The 21,582-nt window shown below is 40.1% G+C and overlaps 1 protein-coding gene across 1 annotated transcript in view; it reads right to left on the bottom strand.

Moving 5' to 3' along the window:
- Positions 1 to 3,965: 3,965 nt before the first annotated feature.
- The window catches only part of SLC30A7 (solute carrier family 30 member 7), a 37,260-nt gene continuing 19,643 nt past the window's right edge, over positions 3,966 to 21,582 (bottom strand). The window contains exons 9-11 of the mRNA XM_015831605.1: positions 10,170 to 10,260; positions 9,185 to 9,334; positions 3,966 to 5,890 (exon numbers count right to left, since the gene is read on the bottom strand). Of these exons, the coding sequence (XP_015687091.1) occupies positions 5,843 to 5,890; positions 9,185 to 9,334; positions 10,170 to 10,260 (289 nt within the window). The 3' untranslated portion in view covers positions 3,966 to 5,842. The remainder of the gene's footprint in view (positions 5,891 to 9,184; positions 9,335 to 10,169; positions 10,261 to 21,582) is intronic.

Raw genomic sequence — 21,582 nt, 5'->3', positions numbered from 1 at the left:
AATTGGCACACACAATGAATCCATGTAAAAGGTCTCCGCTTCCTTTCTTCAAACAAGTGATAGGAAAGTGGGCCATGCACTGGCTGTATGGAGATGGAGATTTTCGGACTGAATCCATGCAAATAATTCCTTGCAGAGAAAAATAATGTCTCTGCAGAAGCTGTGATAGAATTGCCTTACTAGTTCCCTGCACAGCTTGGCCAAGGAGGTCAATTGTGTACAGCAGAGACAAGGCATCCAGGCCACAGGCCATTTCAAAAGTGGAGAGGGTCTTGGGGACCCCATCAGTATATGCAGCCAATGGTTCATAATTCTCATGCAGCTCTCCTTTATTCCTTTTTTCTTTAAGCTCTTTTTACAACATGTCCTTCCAAATGAAATAAGACTCAAAAAGATTTCTACTCTGCCTCTAGAGCAGTGGTTCTCAACCTTTTTAATGCCGCGACCCCAACCAGTCGTAAGTTGAGGACTAAACCGGTCGTAAGTCGAGGACTAAACCGGTTGTAAGTCAAGGACTACCCAACTGGTCGTAAGTCGAGGACTTTCCCTGCCCGGGAGCGCCGCGCATGCGTGGTTCCGCCCCCTGCGCCAGCCGAGGTGTAGCTGGCAAGCGGCAGAGATGGAGCAGGCTGACCACCAGCTGGCCCAGCCCAAGGGAGGTAAGGCACCCGCCGTAAAAGGGGGAAAAATGGCGGACAAAAAAAATGGCGGACAGCCTTGCTTGGCGACCTCCATGAAATGGTCGATCGACCCCAAATGGGGTCCCGACCCACAGGTTGAGAACCACTGCTCTAGAGCAAGCAGGAGGTATCCACTTTCAACTATATATGATGTAGGAAATGGACCTTGGCAGTTGGTTCAATGTACTGTTTATATTGACTCCTCCTCTGTGCTGTTTTCTGAAGATTTAGAGGTTCCTCCAAAAAAAGTTCAAGGGAGATTAAGGGATGCCATCTTTTCTGTGCCATTTCCATGAAGAGGTGCCTCAACTCAACACTGCCTTGAGTTTGTGCAGAAAGAGTGGGAAGTAAATCTACCCAACCAACCTCACATTATCTCTGTATTTTTTGATTCACATATTGTGTTTTACTAATACGTGGCTTAGCATGCTATGCGAAACCAGCTGCTGCTGTGCATCAACCACAATGTACAGCTTAAGGTCTATGACACCTCTATCTTTTTTGCCAAGTAGAAGAGAACTTAAGAATGCTCTAAAAATGTATTTCACTCCAAGAACTACATAAACAATGTATGACCTTTAAAAAAAAGTTTTATTGATAAGAAAAATTGATCCCAAATATCATGTCAAACATTTTTGCTGTTTCAATAAAGATTGTATTAAAGTAGAAAAAAATCCAATAAAATGTTCAATATTGCACTGACAGCAAATCAGACTGGCCGCTAGCTATATTATTTTCAAGTTTATTTCCAGTATATTATCTTCAGCTACCACTTTGAATTTATCGGTAACTAAATTCCTTAAATTGTACAAAACACCAGGGCTTTAGAAACTAAATAAAAGGAACTAAGAGTTTCGCCATTTTCTCATGCAGGAGAGTGTATGGCTAGCTAGGCCATAAATGCAATCTATAATCTTTAATTTAAATCGGGGCTTGGCAACAAGACACACCACCACTAAATAGTGGTTACTGATCTCAAAAGTTAAAAATAGGCAGCTGAAATCCTATTAAATCAGTGTTCTCAAGTCAGAATTTGGACTATTAGAAATTTATTTGACAGCTACAGGTTGCATAGTGATTCACGCTGCCTGAACAGATTGCAGACCCCTGCATAATTTTTTTATTATTTATCAAAATTTTTTGCTGCCCGTCTTGTGGTTCAAGGCGACTGAGTGGCAAGTTTTGGGAACTAATATCATAGCAACCAGGCCTCAGTAAATGAAATATGCAAATAATGCTTTTAATATTTCATTACAGTGAAACTTTCCCCTCAAGACAGTGGGAGAATAAAAACAAAAAGCTTAGTCACAGGTTCAAAGTAAATTTACTCATTGATGAGACACAACTCTTTTAAGATTATAAAAAAAAATTGCAAAAAGATCAGGTCAAAGTAGGAAGCAGTGGGAGTTATAATGGAGGCGGGAAGCAGGACTGAGAAAAATGCACATTGAAGCACTTTCTGTGGCAAAATAAAAGCAGAATCAAGATTTAAGAAATTTAGAACAAAACTGGATAATTTTCTAAACTGGACAAAGCACGGGTTTAATCTAAATCGGGTAGGCAACCTTGGCTCTTTTATGACTCGTGGACTTCAACTCCCAGAATTGCTGAGCCAGCATGGCTGGCTCAGGAATTCTGGGAGTTGAAGTCTACGAGTCATAAAAGAGCCAAGGTTGCCTACCCCTGATCTAAATCATACCAACCATATTTGTAAAGAAAAAAAAATACTGCAGTTCTCCCCTGGAAAACATAATTAATTTAAGTCCCCCCCCACCCCGCAAAACCAGCCATTGATATTTCCACTGCCTATCTCGATTTCTTCATCTGCCAACAATATTCATTTGATAAAAGTGCAGCTAGCATCTCTTCTAAAAAACTTTGGCCACAGTTAGACCAGTACTCTGTTTACTAGCCAGGACTCTGAATAAAATTGCAAGCGTTCATTTTTAGGAATGAAAAAGCACTGGAAAAAAAAACACCAGGTTATTCAAGTCGCTGGTTCCATCTGTAGAAAATAATGGCCTAAGCTCTCAGCTATGTTTGGCAGCCGACTTTCCCTCAAGAATTAAACAGATCCTAAGATTAAGCCTAATACTTTGAACTTAAAAAGTATAAAGAACAACTTTTTCCTTCATATTATCTATCTGGAGCTTAGCGGGCAATAAACCTGTTCTACAAATCTCCTAAATTAAATATCTTGTCTTGTGATTACAGACCAAAATGCACATTTGTTTAGGGCAGTGGTTCTCAACCTTTTTAATGCCGCGACCCCAACCGGTCGTAAGTCGAGGACTAAACCGGTCGTAAGTCGAGGACTAAACCGGTCAAAAGGCGAGGACTAAACCGGTCGTAAGTCGAGGACTACCCAACCGGTCGTAAGTCGAGGATTTCCCCTGCCCGGGAGCACCGCGCATGCGTGGTTCCGCCCCCTGCACCGGCCGAGGCGTAGCTGGCAAGCGGCAGAGATGGAGCAGGCCGACCACTAGCTGGCCCAGCCCAAGGGAGGTAAGGCACTCGCCGGAAAAGGGGAAAAAAATGGCGGACAAAAAAAAAGGCGGACAGCCTTGCTTGGCGACCCCCGTGAAATGGTCGATCGACCCCAAATGGGGTCCCGACCCACAGGTTGAGAACCACTGGTTTAGGGAGTGAGATCTCTGCTACACTATATGGTTCCAAGGCAACACATTCAATGTACTGTTATTTTGCCAAAAGTTAGATAAAAGCACATTTCAGTGCCACATATTTGGCAAAAATATAATTTAACATCGTTTGCTGTTTGACATTTGGCCAAGAGAAGTCAGCAGCAATAAAGAGGACTACATCCTGCAGAAACAAAACGAAGAGCATATTAACCCCACTAAAAAAGGTAAGCAGTTTCCAGTGTCTCTTGTTTAAGGCACACCCAAGATTCAGACCGTGCCAACAAAAGCCACTGGAACAGTCATGTCAAAGCGTAAGCAAAATTTGGACCGATGCACAAATCAGTGGAATAAGTTGATTTTCTTTTTTGAAGAAGTGATTACAAGTAAAGTATTTAACAACAAGTTAACGACCTATTTCAGCCAACCCTTTCTCTGAAAGAGATTCAGAGGCGATGGGGATTCACATTAGTCTACACAGAGCTAAATAATTATCTCCCTGGGAAAAAATAATATTTCTGCACCAAGTGAAATCCCCCGGGAAATCTGCTCCTATTGTCTTTTATGAATGAGGGAAATAAGAAAACAGTAATACACAAAACAGTTTTCATTGTGTCTTATGGAAAGGAAGGAGGCTCAAATACGCTACTGTGCAAAAATAATGAATCAAAACTTATATTAGGGTTTAAATTACAGGTTGCATAAAAATACATTTCTAACAGTAAGCAAAACAAAGCAGGGTTAGAAATTAAACCACCAGTAAAAGGTTATCTAACAACCAGGGGATTAAAAATAATAAAAAGTTATTCCCATAAAAACAGAAAATCCACACTACAGTTTTTTCCAATATAAAATTCAGGTCCATTTTATGTATTTCTGATGCCTAATACAATTTCATGCAAGCAATTAAAAAAAACAATTGTTTCTATTTTAAAAAAAACCATTTCTGACCATGAGTAAATGCTAGCCTTCATTTTTCTAGGCAAGCTCATCTTGCTTGCATCGCACAGTTTTTATTACAATTGTGTTAAAAAGTCTAGTGATTTCTGTTGATTTGACAAACAATGAATTGGGGCTTTCCATATTAACTTAAAATGGAGACTAGCTTCTGATCAACTTCAGTTCCAACATTAGAAACAGCAAAATGCATATGTGGCATTCTATCCAAATGAAACCTTTAAATATTACACTTGCACAGTGGGATATATAGACACAAGACATATTACCCAGAATGTTCCTGTGAAGTTTTGAAAGAACTTTTAATTATGATGGAGAATAGCAGCACAGACAATATTGGCAGAGCCAGTCACTAAATAATTAAGTGCTAGAAAATGCTGCTGTAAGATTTATAGGTCCTACAAGAAACTGATGAAAAAAACCCAACCCTCTTTGAATATGGGGTTTGGTTTAGGAAAACTCATTATGTTCAGTTAAAATCCGAATGTTAAAACCTAAGTCAATGCAGATAATGGTGAAATTGCGGGAAGAATATCCTGGATTCAGATTCGTAAGAGGATCAAATAATTTGTTAAGTAAACATACAGAATACAAAATAAAATCATGTATCCAACATAAAGGGTTCAGAGAGGAAGTGGTAATGCAGGAAGAGGCAAATCCATAAAAGTTACATTTAAAAAACCCTAATTATTTACTGCAAGACTTGGCCATGATGAAAACAATTAAAAGACATCAGATCAGAAGAAGACATTCTTGCAAGATATCCTTCTGCACGCTGGCTACATGTAGTAACGTCCAATTACTGTCGGGATGCTGCAGAATTAGCAGCCAAGATTTTAATTCACGGTAATGAAACATTCTGCAAGCGCGTTTTGCGTATCCATTTTAACTTTGTATTTGAAAACTGAAGAGTCGTCTCCCCGAGAAACTTAAAAATGTAACGTTAACAGGGACGCCATCATCTCTGAATTCAATTACACATTTACAGCACACCAATTGCAAGCAAAAACTTTTACTGGTACAAGTCACAGCCATAAAAATTAATAAAAATCCCCAATGTTTCCTATCTGTGCTGACAGATACTTTGATAAAAAAGGCACTCTGAAAACCCAATATGGTTTGGTTCATTAAGTTTGCAAAGTACAAACAGTCTCATAAACAGTTATGCTGTAGAATGTCAAACACTGTGACATTACACCCCAAAGTAATTTCTGTTTAATTTCTCCCTCTCTGCAATAATACCGGTTCTGTGGGAACAAGAAATCTCTGCCATAGCTGCAGCTTTACAGAAAGCACAGTCAATGATTGCAACCACACATCTGTATTGATAAGTCTGCTGTCGGTAGGAGCAAACTTGGCAAAGAATCCACGAAGTTTTGGGGCTCCTGTTAAGTCAATCCCAGATAATTCAAGATGAGGCCTCTTTTCGTTTTCTCTTCTGCTAATCACACGGCAGGAGACTTTGCTGGGAAACGGAGACCAGGAGTTTCAATTCCAAAGGAAGAACAAAGTCTTAAAATGACAGTACTAGAAAGCTTTGGTCCAAAGAGGAGATGAAGAGGTTCGCTACATAGTGGCAAAGTCAATTTGTACATACAGTTGCCTCACTCCAGCCTGCAAAACACAAGGAAGAAAAGGCACATATATGAATAGAATAGAGCTGGAAGAGACCCTGGAGGTCTTCTAGTCCAGCCCCCTGCTGTAGAGATAGGAGCCAGGTAAAGGTCGTGTGCAGCAAACTGCCTTTCCAATACCTGCGTGCCTCTTCTCTCTACATGATCTCATCCATTCACATCACCATGGCAATGTGGGAAACTACCCCAGGCTGGTACATGATATCACCTGGTTCACATGATATCATCTAGGTTACATCAACAGGATGTGGTAGAAACCTGCTCCCTGTCTGGGGCCTCTTAGCTGATATCTTCTTAATGATTGGCAAGGGGTTTCACCAATAGAAATGCTGTTACTATGCTGATGCCATCTTACTTTATGCTATTTGAATACCTGTATATAAGGCAATAAACACTGCGAAAGCAGTCAGCCATATTTGCACCCTGCAATGACTGAGCACTGATTACTACACCCTGCTTAACCAGGAGAACCTATACCATCTCAGACAAGTGACTGTCTAGCCTCTTCTTAAAAATCTCCAGTGATGGAGCGCCCACGATTTCTGGAGGCAAGCTGTTCCACTGGTTAATTGTCCTCACTGTCAGGAAGTTTCTCCTTAATTCCAGGTTGCTTCTCTCTTTGATCAGTTTCCAATGAGAACAAGTGAACCACGTTTCCAATGCAGGGATGTCCAAGCTTGGCAACATAATGGCTTGTGGACTTCAACTCCCAGCATGGCTGGCTGAGAAGTTTGAGAATTCCAATCCACAAGTCATAAAGTTGCCAAGGTTGGACACCCCTGCTATAAAGTCACTCAATGTGATCTGTCATGGAAGTGACTCGCAAACCATTGGAGGTCTGCTCTCTTTGTAGACCAATGGTTGAGATATAGGATCAAAGAGACCCAGGTTCAATTTGCCACAGAGATCACTGCATGACTGTGGGTCAGTTGCTCTCTCATCCCAACTCTTCAGATACTGTTTCAAGGATAAAACGAGGGAAGTTCCCTTGTCTGCCGCATCAGACAAGTTCCCTTGTCTGCTTTTCCAATAGAAAAGCTGACATAAATTCAATAAACATGACCACTACTATGCATGAACAGTTCCAATTAATAAGATGGCACCATAGCGAGCTCTTAATTTCATTATTCCTTGGTCTTACGATCGTAAAAACAAATGGATTTTTCTGGTTCAAAATATTTTCGTAAAAATGCTGGAAAAGCATTCTTGGCAACCTTTGCAACTTTATGACTTGTGGACTTGAATTTTGTGGTGTGCAACACTTAATGTAATGAAAACGAGAACTAGCCAATATGTAAGACTTTTATGATCTACAAAGAAAAATTTAAAAAATACACATAACAATGAGACAATAAACATCACCGGACTGATTCTATTTTAAAGTTCAGAACATCACAGATTTACACTGTGTGCACAATTATTAGGCAAGTATTTTGACCATATCTTCATTTTCATGCATATTTTCCACCTCCAAGCTGTATAAACTTGAATGCTTAGTGGATATAAGCATTGATGTGTATTTGTGTAATGAGGGAGGGTGTGGCCTAAGGAGATCAACACCCTATATCAAGGTGTGCATAATTATTAGGCAGCTTCTTTTCCTCAGGCAAAATGGGCCAAAAAAAGAGATTTAACTAACTTTGAAAAGTCAAACATTGTAAAAGTCTTTCAGAGAGATGCAGCACTCTTGAAATTGCTAAGATATTGGGGCATGATTACAGAACCATCAAATGTTTTGTTGCAAATAGTCAACAGGGTCGCAAGAAACGTGTCAAGAAAAAAAGATGCATCTTAACTGCTAAAGATTTGAGAAGAATCAAATGTGAAGCTACCAGGAACCCATTATCCTCCAGTACTGTCATATTCCAGAACTGCAACCTATCTGGAGTGCCCAGAAGTACAAGGTGTACTAAGACATGGCCATGGTGAGGAAGGCTGGAACCCAACCACCACTGAACAAGACGCATAAGTTGAAACAGCAAGACTGAGCCAAGAAATATCTAAAGACAGATTTTTCAAAGGTTTTTATGGACTGATGAGAGTGACTCTTGACGGTGGATAGCCCGTGGCTGGATCAGTAACAGGCACAGAGCTCCACTTCGACTCAGACGCCAGCAAGATGGGATACTGGTATGGGCTGGTATTATAAAAAGATAGCTAGATGGACCTTTTCGGGTTGAAGATGGACTCAAAATCAACTCCCAAATCTACTGCCAGTTTTTAGAAGACACTTTCTTCAAGCAGTGGTACAGGAAAAAGTCTGCATCTTTCAAGAAGACCGTGATTTTTATGCAGGACAATGCTCCATCGCCTGCATCTAAGTACTCCACTGTGTGGCTAGCTAATAAAGGCCTCAAAGATGAAAGAATAATGACATGGCCCCCTTCCTCACTTGACCTAAACCCTATTGAGAACTTGTGCGCCCTTCTTAAATGGGAGATTTACAGTGAAGGAAAACAGTACACCTCTCGAACAGTGTCTGGGAGGCTGTGGTTGCTGCTGCACAAAACGTTGATCGTCAACAGATCAAGGAACTGACAGACTCCATGAATGGAAGGTTTATGACTGTTATTGAAAAGGGTGGCTATATTGGTCACTGATTTTTTTTTAAAGTCAGAAATATTTATTTGTACATTTTGAGTTGTTCGTTTATTATTCTCACTTTAACAGATGCAAATAAACAAGTGAGATGGGCAAATTTTCATTTTTCATTTAGTTGCATGATAATTCTGCACACTAATAGTTGCCCAATAATTGTGCATACATATTCTCCTAAGAAAGCCAAAACCTCACTTTTATTTTCTTAAATATTCAGGTTTGAGGTATATTAACGTTTTGGATTGACCGAGAGCACTATAGTTGTTCAATAAGAAAATTAATCCTCCAAAATACAACTTGCCTAATAATTGTGCACACAATGCATTAAATTGCAGCTTTTAAAAATACTAGACAATGTGGGCATCTTAACATTTAAAAATTTTACAATTTTTAGCAAAACCAAAGAGGCAAATGTACTCCCTGTGAAGTGATCCACAACCAAAATTCAACAGAAAAGTTATGTTTGTAAAGCTAAACAGCATCTATCTAGAAATAAGTGTAAATAGAATTTAATATAGAATTTAAATTCAGAAATAAGGCTTCTTGCAAATGCTGAATTTTACATCCCAATTTTATTTTTAACAGGTTAAAAACTGTTATACCTTAATGAAATTTTCCTCAGTTGCTAAAAGCAGAAGTGTAACTTATAACTTAGGTATACAAAAGCAAATTTTACCTGAGTAAAAATGTTGTGAGTTTGGCTTAATATCCACTTTGCATCAGCATCTGGAGCTACAAACAGTTTCAAAGTCCCTATGTAAACATCAGTACAAAGAGTCCAGAAATGAGGATCGTGCAAATTGTAAACTCCTTGCAATTGTTGAACCTAAAATACAGAATTTAGTATTTTAGTCTTTCCTTCTTTTAAATGATTGTAATAGAGTGGTTTATAAGAACCAATTAATCCCAACCCTGAATAATTCTATGTACTCTGTTACATAATAAGCAAAATGAATTCCCTCAAAAAATGTCCAATTATTATTTTTTCCTTTAAGACAAATATAGTAAGTCAGTCTCAGTCTAATTTTGAAGACAGGGTTTCTTTTCCCAATTTCTGTTCCTGAAAAAAAATGTTTCCTTCATGCTGTTAAGAACACTGTGGTACTTTGTACTAAACCATTTTTTAAAAATCCCAGGTTATTAAAGCAATCATAAAAACCTGCTTTGCGCAAAATCCTAAACAAAAATTATGTTCATTCTCACATTAACCCCAAAATAAGCACACTGCATTAAGGTTTAAAAATTATATGAGTAACAGGGTTATAACTTAACCATCTTAATTGATAATAACTTTTTAAACATAATTTGCCTTCAGATGTTTTAGACCACCTGCCAAGGTCCAAAAGTCATCTGTACAAGTATCATGTTAGGGAAAACTGTATTGGCATACAAAATTGAAAGTTAGTCTGGTCATTAATGTTACTTGTTTGTTGATTCTTTCTACAATTATGAGAATGAGATTTCAATTTGTATAGAATGAAAATTGCCCAAATGTACAAATTTGTTTCAATCAGATAAGAATTGTTAATTTTAGGGTTTATTCATTTACTAGGAGAACTGAATATGTTTTCCTGGAGGACAGGTGTTCTCCAGATGTTAAACATCTGCTGCTGCTCTATTTGAGGTGTGTATTTCAAACCAATCAAAATACTATAACTTACCCGTTGATAGCACTGAGGCAAAGCAGTTTCTAGAGAAGGAGGCGTTCGCTGCATCAAAATTCCAATGGATTCTCTCAGGAGTGGAACAACACTAGAAATATTATTTAAAGTTATCTGATTGATAGATAGACAGACAGACGAATGCAACATACTGGAATTAAGTTCATTCTGATGAAGAGATATTCTTAGTTAACAACAGCTGGGAGTGCTGGGATTGCAGTCACTAAGCGATGTGGTCACAACATCTTGCTTTACTACTGCATCATTTATCAACATAAATTCCACTTTCAATTGTAGTTATATTTGAGGACCACCTGTTTTCAAAACAGTATGCTAAAACTGATTTGCCCAAATGTAACCATTGTTGATTAATTTAAATATCCTAAATAGCCATCTCTCTCCCTCTCTCCCTCTCCCTCTCCCTCCCTCCCTCCCCCCCTCTCTCTCAAAAAAGCAATTTATTAACTAGGGTAATTTCTCATGGGGGAAAAAAGAAGATTGAGACTACTATTCAACCACATACAATTCTGTTTTGACTCAGGTGCTTGACAAAAATGGCAACACAGATAGCAAAAAGAAATATGATGGCTCTGTAGGGTCAGTTACAATGGTAGCTAAAGCAACTCTCAAAATAGAGAATATATAGACATTATTAAAAAAGGATACTTGCTTCTGTTTCTGGTTTAGAAAAAGTTTTATTTATGATCCAAAATAATAAGGAAAGGGGTGCAAGTAGGGGACAACACAAGGAGAAAGATCACAGAACGAAATTAGTAGGTACATGTTCAGCCATAATTAAATGGCTTGTCTAAAACAGCCATCTCTGCATTTCTTGAAATAAGGGAACCCGGGATTTTAGCAGAGCTCAAGCAGGAAGCATTTGGAAACAATTTAAAGGCTCCATTCAACAACGGTAAAATAAGCATATTGAGGTATCAGAGGAGACCCACAATTCCCATGATAAATGATTTAGAATCATATACAGCTGCACTGCTCAGAATACTGAGAATTTTATGACCCTAATATCAGGAATATTGACTTCACCACAGTCATCTGTGGAGTGTAGGTGTACAACACAACAACACACATTATGTTAATAATGATGATGATGATGATGATGATGATGATGATGATGATGATGATGATGATGATAATAATAATAATAATAATAATAATAATAATAATAATAATAATAATAATAATAATAATAATAGTAGTAAAATTGGAAGGAACCTTGGAGGTCATCTACTCCAACCCCCTGCTCAGGCAGGAAACCCTATACCATTTCAGACAAATGGGTGTCCAATCTCTTCTTAAAAACTTCCAGTGTTGGAGCATTCACTGCTTCTGGAGGCAGGTTGTTCCACTGGTTAACTGTTCTAACTGTCAGGAAGTTTCTCCTTAGTTCTAGGTTGCTTCTCTCCTTGATTAGTTTCCACCTGTTGCTTCTTGTCCTGCCTTCAGGCGCTTTGGAAAATAGCTTGACTTCCTCTTCTTTGTGGCAGCCCCTGAGATATTGGAACACTGCTATCATGTCCCCCCTCGTCCTTCTCTTCGTTAAACTAGACATACCCAAATCCAGCAGCCGTTCCTTATATGCTTTAGCTTCCAGTCCCCTAATCATCTTTGTTGCTCTTCTCTGTACTCTTTCTAGAGTCTCAACATCTTTTTTACATCGCGGTGACCAGTGCTTTTTTTCTAAAAAAAAAAAAAAAGGTGCCGGAACTCACACACGTCATACAACCCGCCTTGCCTACCCTACAAGGTTCCATCCAAAAAAGATGCTGGAACTCCGTTCTGGGCGTTCTATGAGAAAAAAAGCCCTGGCGGTGACCAAAACTGGATGCAGTATTCCAAGTGTGGCCTTACCAAGGCATTGTAAAGTGGTATTAATACTTCACGTGATCTTGATTCTCTCCCTCTGTTAATGCAGCCTAGCACTGTGTTGGCCTTTTTGGCAGCTGCAGCACACTGCTGGCTCATATTTAGGTGATTGTCCAATCACCTAAATATGTTGTTATGTTAACTTCACTACTTATGTACCTGTGTATGATATCACATTGCAAATACAAAAAAATTGTGTTGTCACATCAGGTTGCACATTTTGTCATTTTGGTACTATTATGATTAGGATCAAATGACGTGACTTCACAATAGTCTTAGATTTGGAATATTATCAAGAATCTTCAGAGGTCTGGTTTGGAATTTTCTAATAACACCATAAAATGGATGAAAAGTCTATGTAGTTTCCTATCCAGATTAAGCACTTCATTACTAGCTTTAATCCCACTTTAGGACCATCAGAAATATAAAAGTAAAATAAGTCTTAAATAATATTCAGGGGAAAGAAAGTGAATTAGAGACAAAGCTCTTAGGCAGAAAAGTTATACCTTCAAATTTTCCAAATTCTCCATATATCTCGTAATACTTCTTTTTAAAAGGCTGGTATATGCACAGGATTAGAAAATTATGCTGTAAACATTATTCACATGATAATTTCCCACTACAAGCTTGTCCATAATGAAAATTAACCATTCAACATCAGCATTATTGCGTTATTATCTGTGTATACTTTCTCTGTGGGAAAAGTGATAAATGAATATTTAACACCAATAAAGGCCTCAGAATTCTATAAGGCTAAGAGATTATTGATTGCCAGCCAAACAAGTGGTTTTCCACAACTATCAGAACAGAGAAGGCCCTTAATTCAAGTAGCTTAATCAATTTACGGCTACCATGGCATGGACATGAAGGCAAGTATGTTCTCTTTGAAAAGAAAAGAAAATATAGTTTCCCTAGAGCCAGCTGGTTAATGGGAGGTTTAGTGGGATCCAAGAGAGGGTAGAATTACCCTCTGCAATAAACTATTTTATTCTTAGTTTTAATAACATTTCAGGGAGACTTTAAAAGTAGAGCCATACAAGAAGACTTAAAATGAAGTTCAGCTGAAACATGTGGAAAAAGTGAATCAGAGCAATTATTCCTTTAGAAACAAAGAACTGCAAAATCAATTCTAAACCTCTTTATCTAGATGATCTCATAAGCCTTTTGAGGTCATTTAGATTATGAGTGCTGCAAGTCTTGATATGTCCTAGAAGGACCTATCTAGATGTAAAGAATTTTACATTTTAGAAAGTGCATAGATAGCCCATCTGCAATGCTTAAGAAAGACTCCTTTGTTATTTCTGCATACAACATTTTTAACAACAACTGTAAGCAATCTGGTTGTAGTTTCCCACATTTGGCACTTGCAAATAATAGTCTGGTGGTTATACTGCTTATTAATATATGACTGCATTGGAAAGTTATATTAGATGCTATTTTGGCTTATATATTTAAACAACTGATAATATTGCGGATATTGTGGCATAACTGTTTATACTAATCATATGCTTGACCTTGGCTGATCTTGAAAAGCAAACAAAGGCTGGATCTAGTTTAGGACTGAATGAGAGACATCAGGAAATGTCAATAATTATAATTAGATTGGGATATCAAAAAAAACATCCCATAAGAAGATAATGGTAAACCACTTCTATATAAGAAAAGTATTTAGGCATGGCCATGAAGTCACAATCAACCCCCCCCCTTGGAGATTTTATTTTTCCTAAGTTTAAAATATTATTTTCACATATCAAAGGAATTATTTGTATTGCCACTCTATGTTTTTGGAGTTAATGGATTCCAAGCTGTGTGTTACCTGGATCTCCAACATAATAGTTACAGAAATCTCCCTTGTCCATCTGATTTTATTTTGCTCTGGATTCTTTTTATTTTAAACAAGAAGGAAACTCACAAAGCGAAGGGTGAACTTTAGTTTTTAGCATAATCTTTATTCCCAGAGTGTTCCCGGGCCTTTCACGGACATTCATAGAAGACAAAAATGATAAGGGTTACAATGGAGTGCTGACTGTGTGTGCCCACTACCCAGAAAAAGAAAGCATCCTGAAAGGGTAGATGAAGTAGAGTGAACCTACTAAAGTTGCCTATGATTTCAAAGGTGTTTTGTAATGCCCATTCAGAGCAGCCATTTTGTTCCCATGCAAGCTCCCACCTAAAAGAACATCTAGAACAGATATATCAAACACAAGGCCCGGGGGCCGGATGCGGCCTGCTAAGTGGTTTCATGTGGCTCGCGAAGCCATCCTGGAAACAGTGAGGGAACGGCCTCTGCTGCCTTGGCCCTGGCCCAGGCCAGTTGGGAGCCAACGTACAATTTTGTGGTGGCCATTTTGGCACTTGCCCCGGTGGACCATGCCTTGGCACTTGCCCCAGTCCCGCCCCCTTCTGCCCAGATCTGTCCCACTCCTGCCCAGGCCCCCCTAGGCACCCTTGACGCGAATGATGTAGAGCTGGCCACGCCCACCCAGTAGGCCACACCCACTTTGGCCATACACCCCACACCCCCAGGGAAACCGCAATGCTGATGCGGCCCTCAGTGAAATTGAGTTTGACACCCCTGATCTAGAAGATGCTCTCAAAATTCCAAATATGCCCACAGGTCCAAAATGGAGAATACTTTTGTTTAATAAAGATCTGAGAAATATTCCTGTCCTGTATAGCTATCCTTACCCTATGAGCTGCTTGAAGCACACGTGTGCAGAAAAGCAGTGTACAAATTAAAACAATATGACTCAACGGAGAGGTAAACTGCAGGAATCTTTGAATTATTTTACTACTGTGATTAAAATGCAAATGAAAAAAAAAATAGGGGCTTTCCTCAAGCCACAAGCAATTTGCACGATAAGGAGAGATGTTCCACCATATTCAGCCCAATAAAGCAAATAATTCAGCACATTAAATCTAATGTGAAATAACTGTAATAATATCTAAAGAGTAAAGTAAGTGGGTGGGAAGACAATCATGCCTAGAAAGGATCAAAGGAGGGCCATCCTTAATCCTTATACTTTGTGCCTACCCTTTTTTACTCTGGTCCTATTCAGTGGAACAAAGCACCATACTGAAAAGGATTAAAATCATCAGACAGATGAACAAATCAAAAAGCAGGAAGGAAAAATTGCCTGTGTGTGTGTGTGTGAGAGAGAGAGAGAGAGAGAAAGAGAGAGAGAGAGAGAGAGAGAGAGAGAGAGAGAGAGAGAGAGAGAGAGAGAGAGAGAGAGAGAGAGAGAGAGAGAGAGAGAGAGAGAGAGAGAGAGAGAGAGAGAGAGAGAGGGAGAGAAGGTGTGTAAGGTGGGGACACGCTACTGATTACTCAAGAGGTTTGGGAGTTTTTTCATGGAAAACGTAGACTAAGTTAAAGAAAAGTTCTTGAAAGCTCTTCCACTTCTAAAGTCACATTTAAAAATTGTAAAAATTTTATTTATTTTTTTAAAAAATAATCATGTGAATACTGTAAAACTGCAAATGTGAGATAGCAGATACTTGTAACTTCTCTTTGTAATTATTTGTTCTTCATCCAAACCAAAGTAAACAAGACCACGATAAATATTTTACCCTATTTGGAATATTTCTTAAGAGCTGTACATGTTCATTTCAGGGACTTTATTTTGAATTATTAAATTTTCAAAGTTTAATGGGCCACTTAATCTGGACAAAGGCAATAAAAGAAAGAAATGTTTGACACAACATTGTTATAGTGTTATATTTTTTGACATGTATTGCCAAAAACTGATATTTGCTTGCAGTTTCCGACAAAAATATGTTGCTTTAATGACTGCTGCGTTTTATGACTGCTACAAAATAAGTTATAAAATCGGGCATGGTCACATGGTGACCCGCTTAACAACTGCCACAACTCAGGACTGTAATTCCAGGATCAATTACAGTTATATGTTAAGGTTTACCTGAATTAAAACGTAGTATGTAGGGTAAATTCAATGCACAGTTGTCAGGCTAAGCCCAAGAATGACAAACAGCAACCCAGTCAGAATTCAGTTCTTTATTTGTTTACACCAGGGGTCTTCAAACTTGGCCCTTTTATGACTTGTGGTCCACAAGTCATAAAAGGGCCAGGTTTGAAGACCCCTGGCCTACATAAAGGTTTACACCCTAATGCAGTGATGGCGAACCTTTTCGAGACTGAGTGCCCAAAAACTGGCCCTGCTCCCGCTCCACCCCCTGCCCGGCCCTGCTCTGCCCCCCCCATCCCCCACCCTGCCTGCCCACGGGGCCACTCACCGCCTCCAGGGCCCGCCAAAGATCACCCAGGCAGCCCACCAGCGCCATGGCGGCCGTGCCCTCTGCCCGTACCCCACAGCATCAACTGTGCACAATGGGGCGGTGAGGACAGAGTCTTGTCCACGCTGCCTGGCTGCCATGTCCTTGGCTGCGCTGCTCCGCGTGGGTCATGCTTGGGGGCAATTCTCCTCCAGGGCGGCTGCTGGTGAGGAGGGGGTCGCGGGGGGAGGCGAGGCTGAGGCAACAGCACTTGTGCCCACAGAGAGGGCTCCAAGTGCCACCTCTGGCACTGTGCCATAGGTTCGCCACCACTGCCCTAATGGATGGCTATCCTTACTCTCTTCTTGCTTGGTCTGCTATCTTGCCTCTTGGTCGTGCAGCCTTTTGTCTCACTCTCTTTTTTGGAAATGTGGTCCCATCTTCCTAAAAAAACTGTCCCTTCACTGAAATCCATCACACCAGCTTCCCCTCGGTGGGCACCATCTCTCACAATAGCGCTTTAGTTCTAACAAAACAAAGCACCCACTATCTCAATCAAGAAAAGGAAGACATTATCATCGCAGGATTGGTTTAACGTGCTAAGCTAAAATCAAAAGCACATGTGATGGCTTAGAACAGGGGTAGGCAACCTCGGCTCTTTTATGACTCGTGGACTTCAACTCCCAGAATTCCTGAGCCAGCCACGCTGAGGGAAAAGGGAGAGGTTTCCAAGCTGAGCCACGCTGGTTCAGGAATTCTGGGAGTTGAAGTCCACTAGTCATAAAAGAGCCAAGGTTGCCTACCCCTGACTTAGAATGATATATGAACCAAATCTTTGCCATGATATATGCCTGCATGTTTATTCATGTAGTCATGGTTTGACACTGAACTAAACAGCCATGGTACATTCTCACAGATCCCATAAGCAGCCCTTCCTCCAAAACTGCAGCCATGAGGAACTATATTAATACAGCTTTCCTGTGAGTTTTCCATTGCAGATCTTCACCCGTAAGGATATAATGGAATAGAGTTGCAATATTTACATCATTTCACGGCACACAGCATACAGTTATAAGCCTAATTCTGCTGTTATAGGCACTAATGTATCACAGCAAATGTATCTGGAATGTATTAATATAAATTCAGACCTAGATCAAAAAAAGTGGAGAATGTGGAAAAGAATGAGCCATTACTTCCAAACCAAAAATGGAAATTTAAGATGACCAATTTACAGGGCACAGATTTTTTTTTTAAAGAAAACAATCTCTTCTGATTACGCAGGAAAAACCACCACTCTACTGTATTAAAAACAGGCCTCAGTTAAAGTTCAAAATAATTTTCTTTCAAGCTAGTTCATTCCACCGCCGAATGAATACATGAGAACAACTGCATGTTTCTAACAGGAAAATTAAATTTACTCTAAAGTGAAACATTGAGTTTAGGCAATTGGCATTCGGAATCAAGTGTCCTGTTACCCACAACTTCCATCACTGCGTGCTCTTTAAAAATTCCTTTTCTGTGACAAACATTATTTTTAATCAAAAAGATTGATTTTTAAAAGTTTAGAATCAAGTTTTGTTGCAAGAAGTAAATTAGCACTGAATTCTAGGCAGCATTCTTGCCCATTTTATGTTATTAAAATGACAGGACAGCTTGACTAGAATTCTTACTCAATTAATCAAGATTTAAGAAGTACACCTATGTCAATATGAACCCTACAAAAGCAATATAAGAACTAGGACACATCTTTAGAAAATTGAATAAAAACATTTTCTAACACTTGAGTTCCAAATCAATGTATTTTTATGTGCTTCTGGTTACTACTTTTCTATCATGTTTTCAAATAGAAAGAACAAGTGAAACACAATATGAATCCTTATATTTCCCAGGCACAGCTATCACAAATAAATACATTTATTTTAAATTGCAATGGCAGATACTATTTTGCCAGATGAACATCAAGGGATGCAACTCTATCAAGTTTCATTTTCAGAAAAGAGAAATCTTCTATAGAATAAGATAATAGAAAGTTTTCCGGTTTATACCGTGGTTGAATGAATCCTTGAAACTATTACACTTCAGACTTTCAGAAATGATAAATGTAAAAAATAGGAAAGACATTCTGTGGCAGCTTCCAAAATAATATTTTACTACCTCCTATGAAACAACTTATACTCCCTTCTTGCCATAGAACAGTGGTGGCAAACCTATGGCACGGGTGCCAGAGGCGGCACTTGGAGCCCTCTTTGTGGGCACACGTGCCGTTGCCCCAGCCTTGCCTTCCCCCGTGACCCCTTCCTCTCCAATAGCCCCCCTGAAGGAGACTCGCCCTCGAACGTGGCCCACACGGAGCAGCGCAGCCAAGGACATGGCAGCCAGGCAGCGTAAACAAGACTCTGGCCTCATACCCCATGATGCAGTTGATGCTGCAGGGCGCGGGCAGAGGGTGTGGCCACCATAGCGCTGCTGAGTTGCCTGGGCGATCTGTGGCAGGCCCTGGAGGTGGTGAGTGGTCCTGTGGGCAGGCGGGGCAATGGATGGGGGGGCAGAGCGGGGGCGGGCAGGGGTGTGGAGCGGGAGCGGGGCCAGTTTTTGGGTACTCGGTCTCTAAAAGGTTCGCCATCACTGCCATAAAGGTCCACAAAGAAATGTTGCTAAATCATTCAAAGCATAATCTATCACTTCAGCTAGACATGGGACAACAAAACATAGACAGTGAAGGTAAGGCACTTGCATACCTGAAATTTTAGTCTCAGATCCAATTGGGCTAGTTCTCCTGACAGTTGACATTCTGTCATCCAAAGTGATCTTATTTATACAGGTAGTCCTCGACTTACAACAGTTCATTTAGTGACTGTTCAAAGTTACGACGGCACTGAAAAAAGTGACTTATGACCATTTTTTACACTTATGACCATTGAAGCATCCTCATGGTCACATCATCAAAATTCGGATGTTTGGCTACGGACTCATATTTATGACGGTTGCAGATCACATGATCCTTTTGCGACCTTTTGCGACCTTCTGACAAGCAAAGTCAGCGGAGAAGCTAGATCCATTTAACCACTGTGTAACTGAACAAAGGCAGTAATTCACTTAACAAGTGTGACAAGGTCGTAAAATGGGGCAAAGGTCACTTAACAACTCTCTCGCTTAGCAACAACAATGTTGGACTCAATTGTGGTCGTACGTTGAGAACTACCTGTGTACTTCCTCTCACACACACAGACACACATACACACACACTGTGCAAACGGACGTGATGAATTTAATCTGGCATAAAAACTGTGTCCTACTCAACCATAGTAGATTAAGTGTGTTGTCCATAAAGCGGCTTTCCAATCAAGGGGTCATCCAGATGTGTGGACTTCAATTTCCAGAATTCTCTGGAATGCTGACTAGAGCATCCAGACTATGGAAGGCTGCAGTATATTATGTCATTCAAATTGTTGGCCAGGAAGCTAATAGGCCCTTCCAGTTTAATTTTACTCATAATATTTAGTATTTTTCCCAAAACTAGTGTGTCAAGTAGTCATTTATCATAAGATAAGGTGGCAAGATATTTTAACTTTTGCTCATTCTGGTTCTTTGGTTATCTTTTGCTAATAGTGAATCCTGGATGTGCAAAAGATAAAATTCTTCTCATTAGTTTTTGCATCTGAAAAGGTTTTTGCTATAACCACAAGCCTTTGTAAAATCACCATGGCCATAGGACAGTGGTTCTCAACCTTTTTAATGCCGTGACCCCCAACCGGTCGTACATCGAGGACTAAACCAGTCGTAAGTCGAGGACTACCCAACCGGTCGTAAGTCGAGGACTTTCCCTGCCCGGGAGCGCCGCGCATGCGTGGTTCCACCCCCTGCGCCAGCCGAGGCGTAGCTGGCAAGCGGCAGAGACGGAGCAGGCCGACCACCAGCTGGCCCAGCTCAAGGGAGGTAAGGCACCCGCCGGAAAAGGGAAAAAAATGGCGGACAGCCTTGCTTGGCGACCCCCGTGAAATGGTCAATCGACCCCAAATGGGGTCGCGACCCATAGGTTGAAAACCACTGCCATAGGAACAGGAAATTTCACTAAAGATAAAAAAGAGAACTAGTGTGGTGGTTAAAGTGCTGGACCAGGCGCAGGCAGACACAGTTCAAATCTTCCCTCAGCCATGAAGGCTCACTGGATGACTTTGGGCCTGTCATTGTCTCTCAACTTAACTTACCTCACAGGATGGCTTTATAGGATAAAATAGAAGAGCAGGCACTATATACACTGACTCAGCTTCTGAACAAAAGCTGCAGCAGAAAACTAAGAGTCATAAGCACAAGATTTTGAGTTTGACAAGTATCCTTTGGATTTAATTTGGATGCCCAACTTTAAATTCAACCATTTTTTAAAATGCTGATGCAATAGTGTATAGAGAACGTAATTATTTTTTAAATTTTCAATCAATTCTCTACATGTGCTTGCTGACATATATGTTTTCACCTGAAGTATCCTTCTAAAGAAATCCTCACATTCAATTACCAAGTATGCTTAGTTCAGCACCACAATCTCTCTACTTACTCATTTATGCCACTAATCCACCTTCTTTCTAATTTGCAAAAGCAAATGCAGTATGTTTAGCAGTATGCATGTGTGGTTCAGCAGTTTTCAGTTTGATGTTTACACCAAACGGAATTTATGATCTAGCAAATGTTGAGCCTCTATTTTACAGCCTGGAAATGCTCTGCTAGAGAAACAGAGTGATCTCACTGTTCTCAGTATTAAACTGTAATAATGAACAGTTTAAACCAATCCCTGTTATCAAAATACAGGAAGTCTGCAGAGTCAAAGCAATAATGGTAATTAAGTTGAAGACCAGTTCACCCAAACTTTGTTTAAACAGATGGGCTAATGCAATATAATGTTCTTTGTGCAATGCACAAAAAATATGCAAGCCCAAGACTTATTTCTCTGCTCAGGGTCTTTTCAGAATCAGACCACATGGAAATGAGATATATATTTCTTCTTGAAGCTGAATTTAAAAGTAGAGGATTCATTGCACAAGCTAGACAGAATTTTTAGTCTTACTTGCAACATCTTTCTATTCAAAAGCTTGGAAGGGTAGCAGACCGCCTTCTGCCACAGATTCCCTCCCATAGACCGGTACGCTCCCACAGAGTGGGTCTCCTCAGGGTGCCGTCGGCCAAACAATGTCGGCTGGCGACCCCCAGGGGGAGGGCCTTCTCTGTGGGTGCCCCCACCCTCTGGAACGAACTACCCCCCGAGATCCGGACGATTCCGGATCTCCTTACCTTCCGCCGTGCC

Source organism: Protobothrops mucrosquamatus, unplaced genomic scaffold (genome assembly GCF_001527695.2).
Source record: "Protobothrops mucrosquamatus isolate PMUCROS unplaced genomic scaffold, P.Mucros_1.0 scaffold_267, whole genome shotgun sequence".
In the NCBI taxonomy this organism is placed as follows: domain Eukaryota; kingdom Metazoa; phylum Chordata; class Lepidosauria; order Squamata; family Viperidae; genus Protobothrops; species Protobothrops mucrosquamatus.
The sequence above is the reverse complement of the archived record's forward strand: the minus strand, read 5'-3'. Positions and strand labels throughout refer to the sequence as shown.